Below are 15,417 nucleotides of genomic sequence, written 5' to 3' on the forward strand. Positions count from 1 at the left end.
TCAGCTTGTTTTGGAGTTTGTTCATTCATGCAGCCTCTGTGAGTTCATCATACAGCATAGCTGGAGTATCACACAAACTCCAAATCAAAGTGAGTCTATACACTGCACTATTTGTGTAGCAGTTATTTCTTGGACACCTGAATTACCATGTTTCACCACAGGGTGACTCTTCACTGTGCAATTTGAGAAAATTGTCTCAAACACACTGACTTCATTGTATATGCCTGCCTGCACACATGCATATATTTTCTCGTAATTGCATTAAAGCTGTGAAGCTCTTTATTTAAATCCTACAAGAGGAGCAGATTTTGTGATTCAAGGGGCCTCCTTAACGATTCAGTTCTAAACTTCTTGCACTTTCATATCCATTTGAATCACCCCACAAAGAGCCACTCTGAGTAACTAATTCACAGCTTGTTAGTTGCTCAGATAAAAGGAAAATTTGGCATTAGTCAACACTAATGAAAATCTGCTGCTTGCAGATAATAGTAAGACTTTCATGGCTGTGTTTTGCAGAAGAAAGCAAAACACAGCCTTGAAAGTCTTACTATTATCTGTAGAGAAGCCTGACCTTGTTTTGTTGGAATTTGCATGTAAATGTGGGCTACTCTATGCTTCCCTGTTTAGTGATAATAAACACACACAACAACAATTAGGCAAAAATGTAAATTTTATAAAGACAGATGAAAACTTTCAATGAGATGATAAACTGTTAAGCATCTGTTGCATCTGTAAAGCTGCAGCATAACCCTGTGTGCTCGTCATTCAAGGAATTCATCAAGTGCAGGCAATGGAGTGTAACATCGAAACCCCTAAATGCTATGCAAATCCAAAAGCATTCAAAAGTGTATAAAATGCAAATTAAAACTTTAAACAAAAACAGTGTGCCATCATTAAATACTAAATGTGATTTGTCTTAGTGACCTTGATTAGATATTTCTATAGACATACAGAGCATACTGATTTTATAATCATCATATTGCTTGTCCTATACAGTTTGTAGTTGAATATTGCTCTTAATATTCATGCAACAGTACATGCTCATATAACAGTCAACAATTAATTAAACGGGTAGATATTAGTACTGTAACTCTGAATCAAAGCATTACTTCAGTGTTGCCTTTGTTGGTTGTAACTCAATCTATTAAAATAATGTCACATAAATCAAAGTCAAGTCTTAATAGTTTAGCTCTATGTTCTTACATTGTGCACATGTTTGTAAAATCTGGTATTCTGGTATTTAAGACATTCTGTGCTTATAAAGACAAAGGGCTGTTCCATTCGTTCTCCTCCTTAGTCTCCTCATGAATTTTCACTTGTTGCAGGTTTCTGTATTTGCCCTGATGGTCTTTGCTTCCCTGTAGGTTCTTAGCGTAACGTGACCTCCAGTCTCTTTCAAAAACAGCCTTGACGTGCTCCAGGATGGTCACTCCCCTGTCTTTGAGACTATTTTCCATTTGGATCACCAGCCCGACTCCTGCATTAACAGCAAAGTCACTACCAACCCAGTCATGGTTCCCTGTGGACAAAAAACAAACCTTAGACACTGTGTCTAACAGGTATTATGATATTTGACTTCCTCTTTCTTGTACAGTAGATGCAGTTTGGTGCTTGTGTGTCTGTGTATGTGTATGTGTGTGTGTGTGTGTGTGTGTGTGTGTGTGTGTGAGAGAGTGCATTTTAAATTAATAGTTTGACATTTGGAAAATATGTTTTCAAGGGCATTAGCTACCCCTGTAACTGCAACTGCCACCTGTTGCTTTTCTATTGTGTTTCTTTTCAAATACAAATTCAAAAAGCAAAAGTTCAAATAAAATAAATATATGTTATTTAGTAACCTGTAATAGTGTTGTTAGGTATATAATTTTTCCTTTGAAGAGAGCCAGTCTAGCTGTATCCCTTATTTTTGTGCTAAGCTAAGCTAACTGTCTCCTGACAGTCATATTTAAATGATGGTGTGAGAGCGGTATCAATCTTTGCACCTAAAACTCCATGAGAAAGCTAAGCAGTGAATTTCCTAAAATGTCGACCTATTCATTTAAAATTAGCAATCAAAGATAATAATTATTAAATATTATTATCAAATAACTTGAAAGCAAGCAGAATTGTTGCAAACACATAACACACGCCTACCAATGTAGAAGGCGTTGTCAGTGACCATGTACTTGTTGTGGTTGAGTCCATGTTGAATGTCATCCTTTTGCTCTCTGTGACTAAAAAACCTCTGCAAAAGTGAAGAAAAATAAATATCACACCCACTGAATATTGAATATTTGCATAATGACTCAAGAAGAATGTCCAGATGTTCACTGCAAATACCGAACTACAACTTTCATTAAAATTCACGTACCACCTCCAGTGAACAGTTGTGCAGCTGCATGCAGAGTGACTTGAGGGAGGTGGCAAAGTTAAAGGTGAGGGGGTGGGTCTTCTTCCAGAAGCTTATCAGCAGGCGAACTCGGATTCCTCTCAGCACCACAGCCTCTCTGATCACTTCATCAATAGGTGACCAATACCTTTTGATGTAACCATTATTAGTAGACAGTGCTTAAGGAGCGAAAGGCACTGATATCATGTGTCCCTCAAATTCAAGTTAGTGGGATATGAAAAGAATATTTTTTTCTTTCACAGACCAAAAAATGTTTACTTTATACTACATTTTGTTGCACTCTGACACAGGCACACATATGAACATGAAGTGATCTGATAAATATTGCCAAAGAATGTCAAAGGTCCAACACATACAAAGTACCTTGTGACTGAGGTTCCTCTGAATCTCCTGTTCACCAGGGGGAGGTAGTCTGTCACAGATATGAAGATAAATTTCTTTGCACTCTGAATGACTTGATAAATGGCGTCCACATCTCTGGTGCGATCTTTCGAGCAGAAGAGCTCAGGAGAGGTCTGCAGAAAGGATACATCAAACAGACAAGTTGCAAATTATATTAAGATCACAGAAATCCAAAAACTGAAAGGTTTATACAGATTTATGTGGCTTTTTAACGTTCAGTTTACAACAATAACTGCTAATTTACTCCCCAATGAAAAATGTCACTCTGAAAGTGACAACATACTTGGGGCGTTGCATAATTTGCCAAAATGTCTGAAACTTTTGGTGTAACATTTTGAGAAAGTGCAAGAAAATACAAGGCACATTTCCACAGCCATGTATCATTACTGGAAGAAATGAGACATAAGAGCAGGTTGGAGTTGCCAGCAGCCAATGACAGCATGGCCCCATTAATTCCTATAGGATGATAAATGCCCCGAATGCAAGTGGTAAGCATCATGTCGCTTAGAGGGTAGCAAGATTCATTACAGTCAAATTAGGCTGAGGTACTGAGATAGTCAGACTCAAGATGCTCCTCAGCGTGATATTATGATGATTAATCACCTGCTGTGTGTTTCTGTTATTAGTTGGTAATGAACTTTTATAAAGATGTTCTCCATCTAGTCCAGAGGCAGGAAATTGCTGCTTTAAGAAGATTTATTTATTTATTTATTTATCTTCCATAGAGTCAATGTCACATTGTTTGTGTTAGCATGCAGTAAACTCTGTAACAAGTCCTTCCTCACAGAAAAATAAGCAGTGGCATGGGTAGTATTGAGCTGCAGCTCCAGGGCGTCATTCTTCCCGTAGAGGGCTGTAACTCTCTTTGACCAGATGGAGGGGATGTAATCCCTCTCATGAAGCTGCCAGTAGAACGAAAAGACTCGGTGGAGGTCCAGAGCCAGACAGCTGCAGTTGTACACCACCACACCCAGTTCTTTCCTCTGTGGGGTGTCAGACAGGAGCACACAGGAAAAGGTGATGCAGCAGAAAAGTTGCAGTTTGTTGTCAGTGCAGCTTTGTTCACTGGATAGACATGATACACAGTCTAAAATAATGCTGACCTTAGTGTGAGAATAGTAACACGCTGTGAGAGAATTTGATGATGTTATAGTAATCTTAAGATTATAATAGGCTCTTTTTTTTTCCGAGGGGAAGGTGAAGCAACTAAAAATCTACACAGTGAGGCTAGTGGCCCTGTGAGGCACAGTGGTGCTTTCAGCTAATGCTGACATCCCAGCATTCTCACAGTGACAATGCTAACAAGCTGGCGTTTAGCAAGTATAATGTTTACTGTGTATGGTGAGCATGGTAAATGTTATACATTCTAGTTGTGTCTAGAGAGTTTGTGGCATTTAAGCATTTGCTAATTAGTGGTAAACACAACATCTGAGGCTGATGGAAATGTTGGTTTTGCAGAGAGAGACTGCAGATGGAATTAGCCAGTGGCTAAGTCTGGCAAGTCTTTTCTCTTTGTATATTAATACTTTTTATGATCCCTGACAAATAAATGCCATAAACTAAACTAAATCAAAGTATTGGACAAATTGAAATTTTGCCTTGGTGCTGAATGAAAAGGGAGGGGGCTCAAGCATGGCTGGCCTGGCAACTAGCACTGACATGGCTAAAAAAACAGCTAAATGAAAAGTAAAGAGACGATCGTTCTAAATGTTTTCTTGCCTGGTCATTAACTACACAGCAGAAATTTGTTTTGTGCTTATTCTATCTTAGTGACATAGACAGAAGGACACAGATGGTTTCATTGTACTCCGTTTTGTCTCTCATCTTTCCTGCCTGCCTGTCAGTTGCTCTCTACATGTCTCTGTGTGTGTGTGTGTGTGTGTGTGTGTGTGTGTGTATGTGCAAACCACACACACATCCACATATGTGTCCATGCCCTCCTTCCCTCTGGCCCTTTAGTTAATTACACTCGACAGTAGTTCTACCTCCAGCCAGCACTGAAGCATGAAAAGTGCCAGGTAATCACTTCAAGTTACAGTATGCTAATGCTCCCTGGTTCCTCCTCTGTTGTGAATTACATACTAAATGCAAAGTGAAATGCTACATGTCTTCCTGCCTCGCCTCAGACATCAATCTTAAATCATCCCTGATGCCCATTAAGAGTTGCTGCATGAAAAGTCACAGGTGTACAGTGAAACTTATCTAGAGTCTGTGTTATGTTTTGAGTCCCTGTGGGTTGCAAAGGTTATCATTTAATTAAATGTGTGTATGTCCAGCTTTTATTTCTGAGAGACCTGAGATGATACTGTAGGTTAGAAATGAATTGTAGACCTGACCACAGCTGACTGCAGAGGCTCATTTATCCTTGCATCTGACATTACTCTGCACACTCATGCTGTTTATGCTTGCTGTTACCTTGGAGAGTGACCTCCAGTCCATATCAGCGCTCCCGATGTAAATGTGCTTCCGATCCACTATTATGAATGAGGAATGAAGTCCTCCTCTGGTAAGAGCTGTCATATTAACAAAATGAACCTCGGCATCTAGACAGCGTGAGAAGCAGAGTGGTGAAAAGTATGACAAGTTAGACAAAGTATGAATCATGGAAATCGGCCTTGGACTGCCTGACGGACAAGTGGGTAAAGTGGGCAGTCTAAGAGGCGAAGGCTTTGACAGAAAACCAGTCAGATACATTTGCACATTCATGATTTTTTGACCTTGGCTGTGTTCTTTGGCAGACATGAAGGTTGTGTGACGCGCGCTGTGGAGCTGCTAGATGATTCCGCATGGTGTAAATGAGTCTGTATCTGTTTTCTGCATTGTGTGCAATATGTACAATACCGTGCTGCTCCCATACAACAGACCAATAAGGATTTACTAATAATGTCAAAAAATAATTTCAAATAAGGTTTTGGCACAAGAAATGTTGTCAGTGTGATGGTGTTAGGATATGAATCTTCATTGTGTGTGTGTGTGTTTGCTACAGTGGTTTAACAAACTGCTTTTATAAAATAAAAATGTGACAGCCACTCACTGTGGGCTGCCAAGGTCTTCAGTTCAGCAGAGTTAGTCAGACTGCTGGCAATCTTCAGCTTAACCCCACGAGATTTCAGGCTGAGCAGTCTCTGGAACAAAAGCTGACCCTGAGGAAGAGAGTGATGTTCTGTATTACTGTAGTTGAGCATTTGAGTAGTGTTTCTGGATGGCTCTTAAAAGGGCAATACTTATATCTCAGCAGGACTAACCTCATTAAGAAACTAGATACAGATTTACTTGAAAATAATTGCATTTCCTCTCACAGGACACCTGGGAAATGCAGTCGGTTCTTGTTCTGCAGGAATGCAGGGGGATTTATTCAGACTGTCTACCGTGATTTTGTACCTGTTTGGCAGTGCTTGGCATTGTCTCCAGGTCCCATGAGTTTAAGTCCCAGACAGGTGACACCACCTCAACCGAGTGCTTTGCCTGGTCCAACAGTGTGTGAAAGCCATCAGAGAGAGGGAGGTGGGGTCTGCCATCCACGGGGAGGAAGAGGTCGCCTGGGATATTCTCCACAAGCACGATACTGAGAGTAACACATGTTTGTGTGAGTGCACAGAGCCTTAACAGGGAATTCCATCTATTTTACACATCAAAGTCTGTTTACAGGTTCCAGGAATTACTACTGCACATGTGAAATGTTGCAAATGCAAAATGTGAATATCTGCCTCAAGTTAGGTAGTCTAACTACTTAGGTAGGTTATCTCGAGTTTATCAGATATCTGTAGCCTTCTCCTCATCTCTGCTTGAGGCCAGAGCATCTGGTTCTGCTTCATCAACTTAGATTTTTTTTAAAGCGTCTGAACACCTCTGACTGGAGGACTAGATAGAAATTAACAATAAGTTACTGAAGAACAGACTTTGAGATCTTCACCAATCCTCATGTTATGATTTGTTCATAGGTAGATTGCACTATTCATGAATGCCCTATTTTTTTCTTGCGTTGATATGCTCTTACATTGTTCTTGGGGAGCATCTTACCGACAGTCTCTGCTGCAGTTCTCCTCTGTGATACCATCCTCGTCATCCCCCCAGATGTCCACTGATGAGAAGATCAGCGCCACCAGCACAGCAAAGCAACAGAGGAGGGCAAAGATGGCAATACACTTCTGCTGGGTCTGGAAGATGAGTGAGATGAAGACACACACACACACACTAATAAAAGTCAGACATATAGTACTTGTGACTGATGGCTAATCAGCAGCCTTGCAGAGCTCGACTCTTCTGTTGCTGTACTGCAGGTTAACAACTTGCAGTGACATTGGCAGTTGAAATTATCAGTCTTTAAATGTTAATGTCCTGAGTTGTTATCATTGATTAGAGGTGAGGATTCATGATCAATACAACACCAGCCGTACATCTTCTTTAGACATCGGAAACCTTTAATTTGACAGCCAGGCTGCTGAAGAATTCAATGCCCTGGAGCCAAAATCCCCCACATTCACAAATCCCACTTTATACCACAGAGCAGAGGACAAGTGAAGTGGAACGCTCTCCAGCAGAAGGCAAATTGATATCCAAGTATAAGGAATATTGGAAAGCTCTGTTTTTATACTTTTCTATATAACGCCTGCTTTGTTGTTCAGGCGAATCCCAGCTGAATGGGATTTTATGACCTCTGTGCCAGGACAGATACACCTGGTGGCGCATATATGACAAGCAATATTAAAGGCTATATTTGTGTGCATGTATGTGTGAGCTGTATATTGTATATGCTGGTTGTAATAAGGATGGAGTGACAGTTCGGTCAGAGGTTATAATGCAGCAGCCCCGATCCAGCCTGAGGAGTTTTGATTTTCACTGTTTTAAAAGTGCAGTTAGGCACTTCTGTTTTGCTTACGAACAGAGATTTTCACCGTCTCATTCCCTGCCCTGTTTGGCTTTGTGAGCCGTCAACGCTGCATTACATATATTTAGTGTTAGGTCAATCAACCGAATTGCATCCTGCTGTTAAGTTTGGTCGTGTAAGCAGTAGCTCTTCTCAGGAGGACGACTCCCAGCTACAACTTTTGTGAAATTTTCACCATTAAATAAAAGAAAAAATGTACTGAGCACTATACTATGCAGGAAATGGGGGTCATAGGATGTTTGTCCCATTCTTCTCTATACTGTTTGTCTCAGGCAATGAGGTTGAAAGACTGGTGCCAGCCGGATGCACCTTACACCCCTCTGCTGTCCACTGAGACCAGTGAGCTCTTCATTTCATTTAGCAGAGTCAAGGACCAGGCTTGACTTGTGGATGTTTACAGGGCCGCTAGGAAATAAAGCCTCAACAAGACTGACAGAGTGAGACCGTACCTTACAGCACACGAGCTACTGATGCAGTAAGATACAATATTTCCTTCCCTTCAAAAGCACAATAACACATTTGGGTTCATGCATAAGAGTAACCTGACATAATTAATAGTGAATCTGCAGCTGAAACGATTACTTGAATAGATGATGAGACCAGATAATGATCCCAATTGTCATTTATCAAGCAAAACTGCCAAATATTAGGTAGTTTCTTCATTTGTCTGTTTTTTTGTCTTTTGATTTTGAACAGATGAGTGGACTAAAGAAGCAATTTGAAGGTGTGCCAAATGACTTGGCAACAGCTCTGATAATCAGTACAATCGTCTCAGTTGTTTATCAGGCAAAATTTACAGACATTAGCTGGTTTGAGCTTCTCAAATGTGAAATGTTCTGTTTTCATGTCTTTGTTTTATATAAAAGTGAACTGAATATCTGATGGTTTCCTACTGTTTGAAGGCCTCCCCTCGTGGAAAATTCTGACAGTTTTTCACTATTTGCATTTTATTGACAAAAAGATAAGTTGAAAATTTATTGGCAACAATTTTGATAATAGAATTGTCTAAGCCATTTATCAAGCAAAATGTCAAATATTAGCTGGTTCCTGCTTCTAAAATGTGAGAATATTCTTCTTTCATACATCAAACTGAACATCATTGGGGTATTAACTGTTGCTATTTTCTCACATTTTATAGACAGTTAATTGAAATAAATAATTGATAAATGAATGGATCATGAAAATAATTGTTAGTTGAAGCCCTGACTGAGTTTATTATACGCATCAGTGCTTTCACTGGATAATGAACACATTGATTGAGTTAATTTAAGGCTTCATCCAAATAAATCAGTGAAATAATAAAGTTATGGAAGCCAGTAAGAAGAGCCTCAGGCAAACATGCACTAAAATTCCACCGACAAACAAAGTGAGAACATCATCATAATAAATTTATGCAGAGTGAAGCAAGTGTAGTTGTAAACGTCACCTTCACGGGCTCCTGTGTGGTCGGTCCCGCCATGAGAACAGCACTGCTTCAAACTTCTCTGACAGCTGGGAAACAGCAGCTCAGTCACACATCTTTATAATCTCTCTCTCTCTCTCTCTCTCTTTCTCAGCCACCCCTCACTGCCCAGCAGGACAGTTTGATGTCTTCACTCTCCACCACTGTCTTCATCTTGCTGGTTCCTCACTCTCCTGGAAAGTGTGTGTGTGTGTGCACTTCAGCTTCTGGTCCATCCTGCGTCCTGACGTGGTTCTCTCTGTGTTTGTGTGAGCTGTGTGTGTGCTGCTCACTCTCTGCTTCTCAGTGGAGGCGGTGGGAGAGATGGAGAAAGACCAGCCCCTCTTGTTCAAATGGCCAATACAGAGCTGTAGCTCGGAGCCCCGGCAACCCCCCTCCTCCACTCTTCCTCCTTCTTCTTCCTCTTCCCTCTGTATCTTCCTCCTTTGTCCATTCGATGAATAAAACTCGTCTGGCAGAAAGCAGTTGGTCTTGGCTGAGAGGAGAGGGATACTGAAACATGCCACTGGTTATCCACTGTGTGTGTGACAGCTGCAGCGAAACTCTCAAATTTTTCTGAACTCATTAGGTGAGACATGTACACAGACACACACACACACCACACAGAAATGCACACACATATATGCACACAGTTCTGCACAGAAAAGACAAAGAATGTATAATAGCCTTATACCTCCCATTAAAAATTCAACTGATGACATTACTGTATGTCAGCAGTATTGTCTGCTTTAATTCCCACTGTGTTTAAATTGTTGTAATAAATGTGGTTTTCAGTAATGCCCCAGATTTACACGCACGCATTTATGCTTCATTCTTACTGTACACGGCTTCAAATCCAAAGCTCTGCCTCCTCCTATTGTACAGAACTGAAAGGCCTCAGTGAGGGAAAATGAAATATGCAAATACTTTCATACTTTTCATACATCCTCATTTGCCCCAACCCTTTTTCTCACAGATGAATATATAGTGTCGCCTAACAACAGAAAACAACATATGCTGTTAACTGCAGGCAAGCTGATGCCCTGAGTACAGCACTGTATTGGGGGCAATAACAATCTAATGGGGGACAAGAGAGACATGAAAGAACGAGAGAAGGAGTATGGAATAGTATTCTTTTTAAAAAGTTTACGTCTGACACCATTACAGTAGGACTTACTAGATGGAACAAACACAACAGGGAGTCTGGAAGTTGCTATAATTCCAACATGCATTGTCCAAACTGGCCCAAACTTGTGTTTGATAAGACTCCCTGCTTGCAGACATCTTCATACCAATATTTATTTATAGTCATTGTGCCCCCTTGTGGCAACAGGAAATGTCATTTAAAAAAAATATTGAAGATGTATTTTTTGCATGTATGGAGTCAAATGAAATATCTTTATTGGCATAATTTGCATTAAATTTAGTACAAAGATTTATGCTCCCTTAAGGTACAATCATAAGAACTAATTCTGTAGCACCATCATCAGGTGCAAATTCTATTTTTCCAGTACTTGTTTTGTTCATTAACTATAGTTTATGACCAAAAGTATTGCCACTGCGATCATGTTAGCACTCTAACAAGCTAAACTAATATGGTGAACATGCTAAACATTAGAACATTAGCATTCCCATTGTTGCCAGTGTTGCCATGCTATCAGTAGCACTTAGCTTTAAGTATTGCTTTAGTACAGCATGGCACTAGCATGGCTGAGGACAGTCCTCTTACATGATATTCAGCATTTAAGATACACAGTAAAAAGATTTCAGTCTGATGCAGTATCTTAAGGTGTCTCATTTAAATACTGATGGATAACTAATTTTATCAGTGGAAAAGCTGATGATTGGATATGGTAGTATGCAGAATACAGATAGTGTGATTTTTAATTATAAAACCTGTGGAGCACTGTGGGAGATGCCAGAGAGGTATTGGTAGCAGTGAACCAAAGTCATAGCAGTGAAACCTGCTGTGTCTGTCTGGGGCAGGTGCCCTAGGTCACCTTCTCTGTGAGAGAAAAAACAAGAGAGACAGAAGGGACAGAAATGTTTGAGCCACCTCCCAGGAGAGGTGAATGTTCCTAAAGCTTCACATATGGGGTCAAACAAACACACTTTCAAACAGGGAGAGAAACAAAGTCACAAATAGGACTGTTTTTTTGTTGTTTCCATCATGAGAGCAGATCTTAGCTGAGACAAAAGCACAGGTCAATTTTTAGCTGAGCAACAACATGAACAAGCTCCTCAGCTAAGGGTGAGTGGCGGTCATGCCAGGAAACTGTTGACGTATACAAATGGCCAACTGCACAATCACTGCAATGGTGCAACAGTGAATATTAATGAATTGAATGTCTACCAGTCCATTTTCTTTTCCCTTATGTTTAAAAGCTGGAGAATCTCTGTATGTTTTCCAAGCATGGTGTCTGCAGGAGAGCAGTTCAGAGGTCACAGCAGCCGTTACAGTTCATCCCCACTCCCTCATGACTCTCTGGGATGGGACATCATTATCTGATCATGAGTTCTTCAACGCAAGGGACCAATTATAAATAATCTTCATCTCTAAGAGCCACACTGCAAGGTGCACTCAGACTTTACACACAAATGAGACAATATCATCATCATCATAAAACAATAGGTCTGCGCAGGTCAGGCTTGGTCGCACAGTGAGGCAGTGAGAAAACCTATTTTAATTCAATTTTAATGTTTTATTTATTTCTCATTATATAGGCATGCGATGCAGGAATTTGATTGTTTCAGATGTATTTAATTGACGGTATCTCAGAGCAGAAAGATACTCACTGAAATGCTGTTGAAACAGCTATAATATGTAACAGTGGTAATATGTAACTAAGGCAACACAAAAACTTTCATTCTTCAGCCCGGTTTAGCTCAATATTAATCTGCTTAGTAGACTATCCTTACTGGTACACATGTATCATCATTCAACATGACATTTTGTCACTATTTAGATGCGCATGAATTATGCTGTCCTCTCCTCCCATCCACAAACACCTCTGCGAGCACCTATGAAGGGCGCCTCAATGTAGGCTTTTCTCCTTCACACCAATAGCTCAAAAGCAGGTTTCCATTTGTGAACAGGATATTGTGTTTTTTTCATGTTGCCATAACACCATAGTCAGGGTGATATGTGCTGAGTGAAGGCTGACTGGGCGCAACGCCATGGGAGACAGCTGGGCCTCATGCCAGTGGGGCTGTGCCTGGGGTGCAGATGGGGATCCAGCAGTGAAAAATGATCCTGTTAAGTTGTTTTGTTTAGAAAGCTCCATCGGTGAGCAAAACACTGGAGCTACTGGTTCAGTCTCCATAACCACCAGGTCACATGGTTAAAAGAGAGGAGAAATAAACTACTTAAATTATTATTTGATAATGGAAATTGTTTTAATTACTAACCACTTAAATATAATTTAAAAATAAAGAGGGTACTCAGTGGTGGAAATCTAAATGACAATCTACCCATTTTTTTCCGTACGTTCTTATTGTATATGCAACAGACAAAAGTAAGGAAAAAGGGGGGAAATGAGAGGGGATTGGTTTGCTATATTCTGCTGTTTATATGTGGTTCAAACATGTGTATGTTTGTTTGAAAGATTAAAAAAGAAAGAAAACACTCAGTGAATGCATATGTCATCAATCCCACAGAGTCTTCTAATTAAAGAATTGAATTGAAGAGTTATAGCAGTTACTATCCAATGGGCCTCACACAGACAAACTCAGTAACTAATCACGGCAAACCTGTATGGCATGGCGTTTCAAAAATCCATTTAAAAATGTTTTTCAGGCTCATCCATAAATATTGTGTACCAAATTGGTAACGATTGAATTAAACATGGAGGGAGAATGTTAAAGACTGGCGGAGAAAATGGTGGAAAATGTTTTCAGGCAGATATGTGTGAGAACTGCACAATTTGTCCGGAACCAGTGATTCCAGGATTCACAGTTTCTCAGAGGTGACACGATATAGTCACAGTGTTCGTTTTATCTGACCAACACTCCGAAACCTGCACAGTTAAAGATCACTATCGTTTAACACGAAGAAAAGCACAACATCCTCACAAATTTCTGGCATTTTTGCTTGAAAATTCACTTGAATAAGAAGTGATTAATTGATTATCAAAGCTATTGTTGATTAATTTTCCACTGATCAACTAATTGATTAAATTGCTGATAATTTCCAATTTGCCCTGCTTTAGCATTTGTGTGTGGAAGACATGAAAATTATTATCTGTAACCAAGATAATTTCCATACAAATAAGATTTCTCCAATGTGAAAATCCACAGGCTTCTAAAGAACATTGCATTTTATAAAACAAGAGGTTATAATACGGCCTGAGTGATACTGAACTCACAACGTTTCTTCTAGACTGATAAGTAAACAGCTGTTAATGCTAAGGTTGGCTATGTAGCAGAAGCAAAACTTACTAATAGCCCCTTTAAAGTAAAGTTGAAGGTTTACAAATCTTAAAAAAAACACACTGACATGCAGAAATTTAAGTAAAAAAATATCTAAAGGAAGATTGTGTGTTATTTTGGTGTTAGTGTGTGTGTGTGCTGAGTGTGTGGCAACAGTGAAGAAAGTGGTAATCAATTCTCATTGGTGGCTACAGAGCTCAGTCGCACACTTCTCCTGCAGCAGTTCTCCAGTGCTGAGGCTGATGCACCACAGACATGCAGAATGAATAGGCTTTACTGCCCGACATATTGTACACTGAACTAAGTGGCCAGTAGATTGTGCACAGCTTCAAATGGAGCTGAACATTAAGCAAAAAAAGTCATATTAATAATTAATATTTTTGACAGTTGAGTCATGAGAATTAATGGGAACAGTAATATTTGCACTTCACTGACAAATATATAAAAATGATGATGATGTGATTTTTGCTGAAGTCTGTACCAAACCGTCACGTTTCCTTGCGTCTGGAGAAGCATCACAATGTTTCATTTAATGACACGTTAAGGCACATTTGTCCTTTATTAAAACAATTGCAGCTCCTGTGACTTATTGGCCATTTTGTGATTTCAATAACATTTTAATTAACTGTTCAATCACACCTTAGAATATTCATGTTAGATCATTCATTTAGTGGCTGCTCTGCTGACTAAGTTTTAACTTCACCTCTTCACTTCCCAAAAGGCAGATACAGGTACAGTTAAATAAATAATGGCATAACGTTTGAGAGATACCCGACAGTTGGCTCACCTGTTCCAGCTTGTCTTTGCGTCGGAGGAAGATGGATGCAGAGTAGCCCTGCTGTTGGACGGTACTGTAGCTGCTGCTTTTCACTTGGGACACACAGGGCAGGAGTGCTGGGGGAGCCTCGTCTTGCCCCCTCGACCTTGGATCATCTGACAGTTCCATTGATGACCTGTGTACCGCTGACTGCTGGGGCACTGACACAGACTGATGCACACAAACGCACACACAGACTTACAGCCAAGCGCACACAGAGATGCTGTCACTTGCGTCTTCCCTCTTTTCTTTTCTATCTATCATTCAGGAGCTGAATCAGCCTCTGTTGGTCTCTGTTCCGTCTGAGCTACAGGATGCACCCTGACTGTTTGTGGCCAGAGCACCAGCGTGTCCTTACACTCCTGCACACTTGTTGGGGAGGGTGTGTGTGTGTGTGTGTGTATATAGTACAGTTTCCCAGGCGGGATGGGAGGGGCAGCCGATGGGCTTCTGTAGGCTCCTGGACGGGGCTGAGGTGCAACAGGAGCTGCTACACCGGACCGAGAAAAGCAGACACTGAAGGAGAATAATCTGATTGACAAAAGTGTGAGGAGACTATGAGACATGAAGACACACACATATGCTCACACACACGCACAACTTCCTGAAATCTAATTTCTTCCATTTGGACCTCACTTACAGAATACTAATGTGCAGAGGCAGAACGTCCTGAGCTACTGTAGCTTCACCTTAAGAAACCTTTTGCACAGGTTGAGAGAGCTGCCATATGTCTACTGTGAAAGGAGTGCGCATGCACACACACACGCACACACAAAGAAAGAGGCTGGAGATTGTTATAGCCTGTGCAATTTTTGTTATGAACACAAAAAGGTGTTGGTGTAAGAAAATTTGACTCTGATTTAATTCAAAAGACAGATCCTCCTGTGGCCACTGTGTCAATACTAGAAAAGCTAGTGTAAGTAGTCTTTTAGATTCATTAAGTCAGTCTGTGTTCAGCGTTTTAGAAATTAGGCTGTAATAGTTTTTGAAACATTTTGGGAAAAAAACCATCATAGATAGTATATATGGTGACAGATCATGTTTTACCTAAA

General features: G+C 40.3%; 1 protein-coding gene and 1 long non-coding RNA gene across 3 annotated transcripts; one reads left to right on the forward strand and one right to left on the reverse strand.

Annotated features, from left to right (window-relative positions):
• Positions 1-640: 640 nt before the first annotated feature.
• Positions 641-14,721, reverse strand: pld5 (phospholipase D family member 5). Of its 2 annotated transcripts, none has more exons than XM_071505177.1 (10): positions 14,336-14,721; positions 6,812-6,948; positions 6,173-6,356; positions 5,826-5,934; positions 5,207-5,334; positions 3,577-3,774; positions 2,753-2,904; positions 2,351-2,516; positions 2,134-2,224; positions 641-1,519 (listed from the first exon to the last, which is right to left on the reverse strand). In XM_071505177.1, the coding sequence occupies exons 1-10, from the start codon at positions 14,492-14,494 to the stop codon at positions 1,257-1,259; spliced, it is 1,587 nt and encodes a 528-aa protein (XP_071361278.1). In that variant the 5' UTR covers positions 14,495-14,721; the 3' UTR covers positions 641-1,256. The 2 variants fall into 2 exon arrangements, with proteins under 2 accessions (XP_071361278.1, XP_071361279.1); XM_071505178.1 differs by lacking the exon at positions 14,336-14,721 and adding an exon at positions 9,106-9,251 and having other exon boundaries at positions 642-1,519.
• LOC139636822 (uncharacterized) lies at positions 6,264-9,369 on the forward strand. The gene is made up of 3 exons (XR_011694473.1): positions 6,264-6,377; positions 6,830-8,154; positions 9,236-9,369. It is a non-coding gene; the product is annotated as an uncharacterized lncRNA (long non-coding RNA).
• Positions 14,722-15,417: the final 696 nt, after the last annotated feature.

Source organism: Trachinotus anak, unplaced genomic scaffold, assembly GCF_046630095.1.
Source record: "Trachinotus anak isolate AG129_WGS33_773 ecotype Australia unplaced genomic scaffold, CSIRO_AGI_Tana_v1 ptg000019l, whole genome shotgun sequence".
Classification (NCBI taxonomy): domain Eukaryota; kingdom Metazoa; phylum Chordata; class Actinopteri; order Carangiformes; family Carangidae; genus Trachinotus; species Trachinotus anak.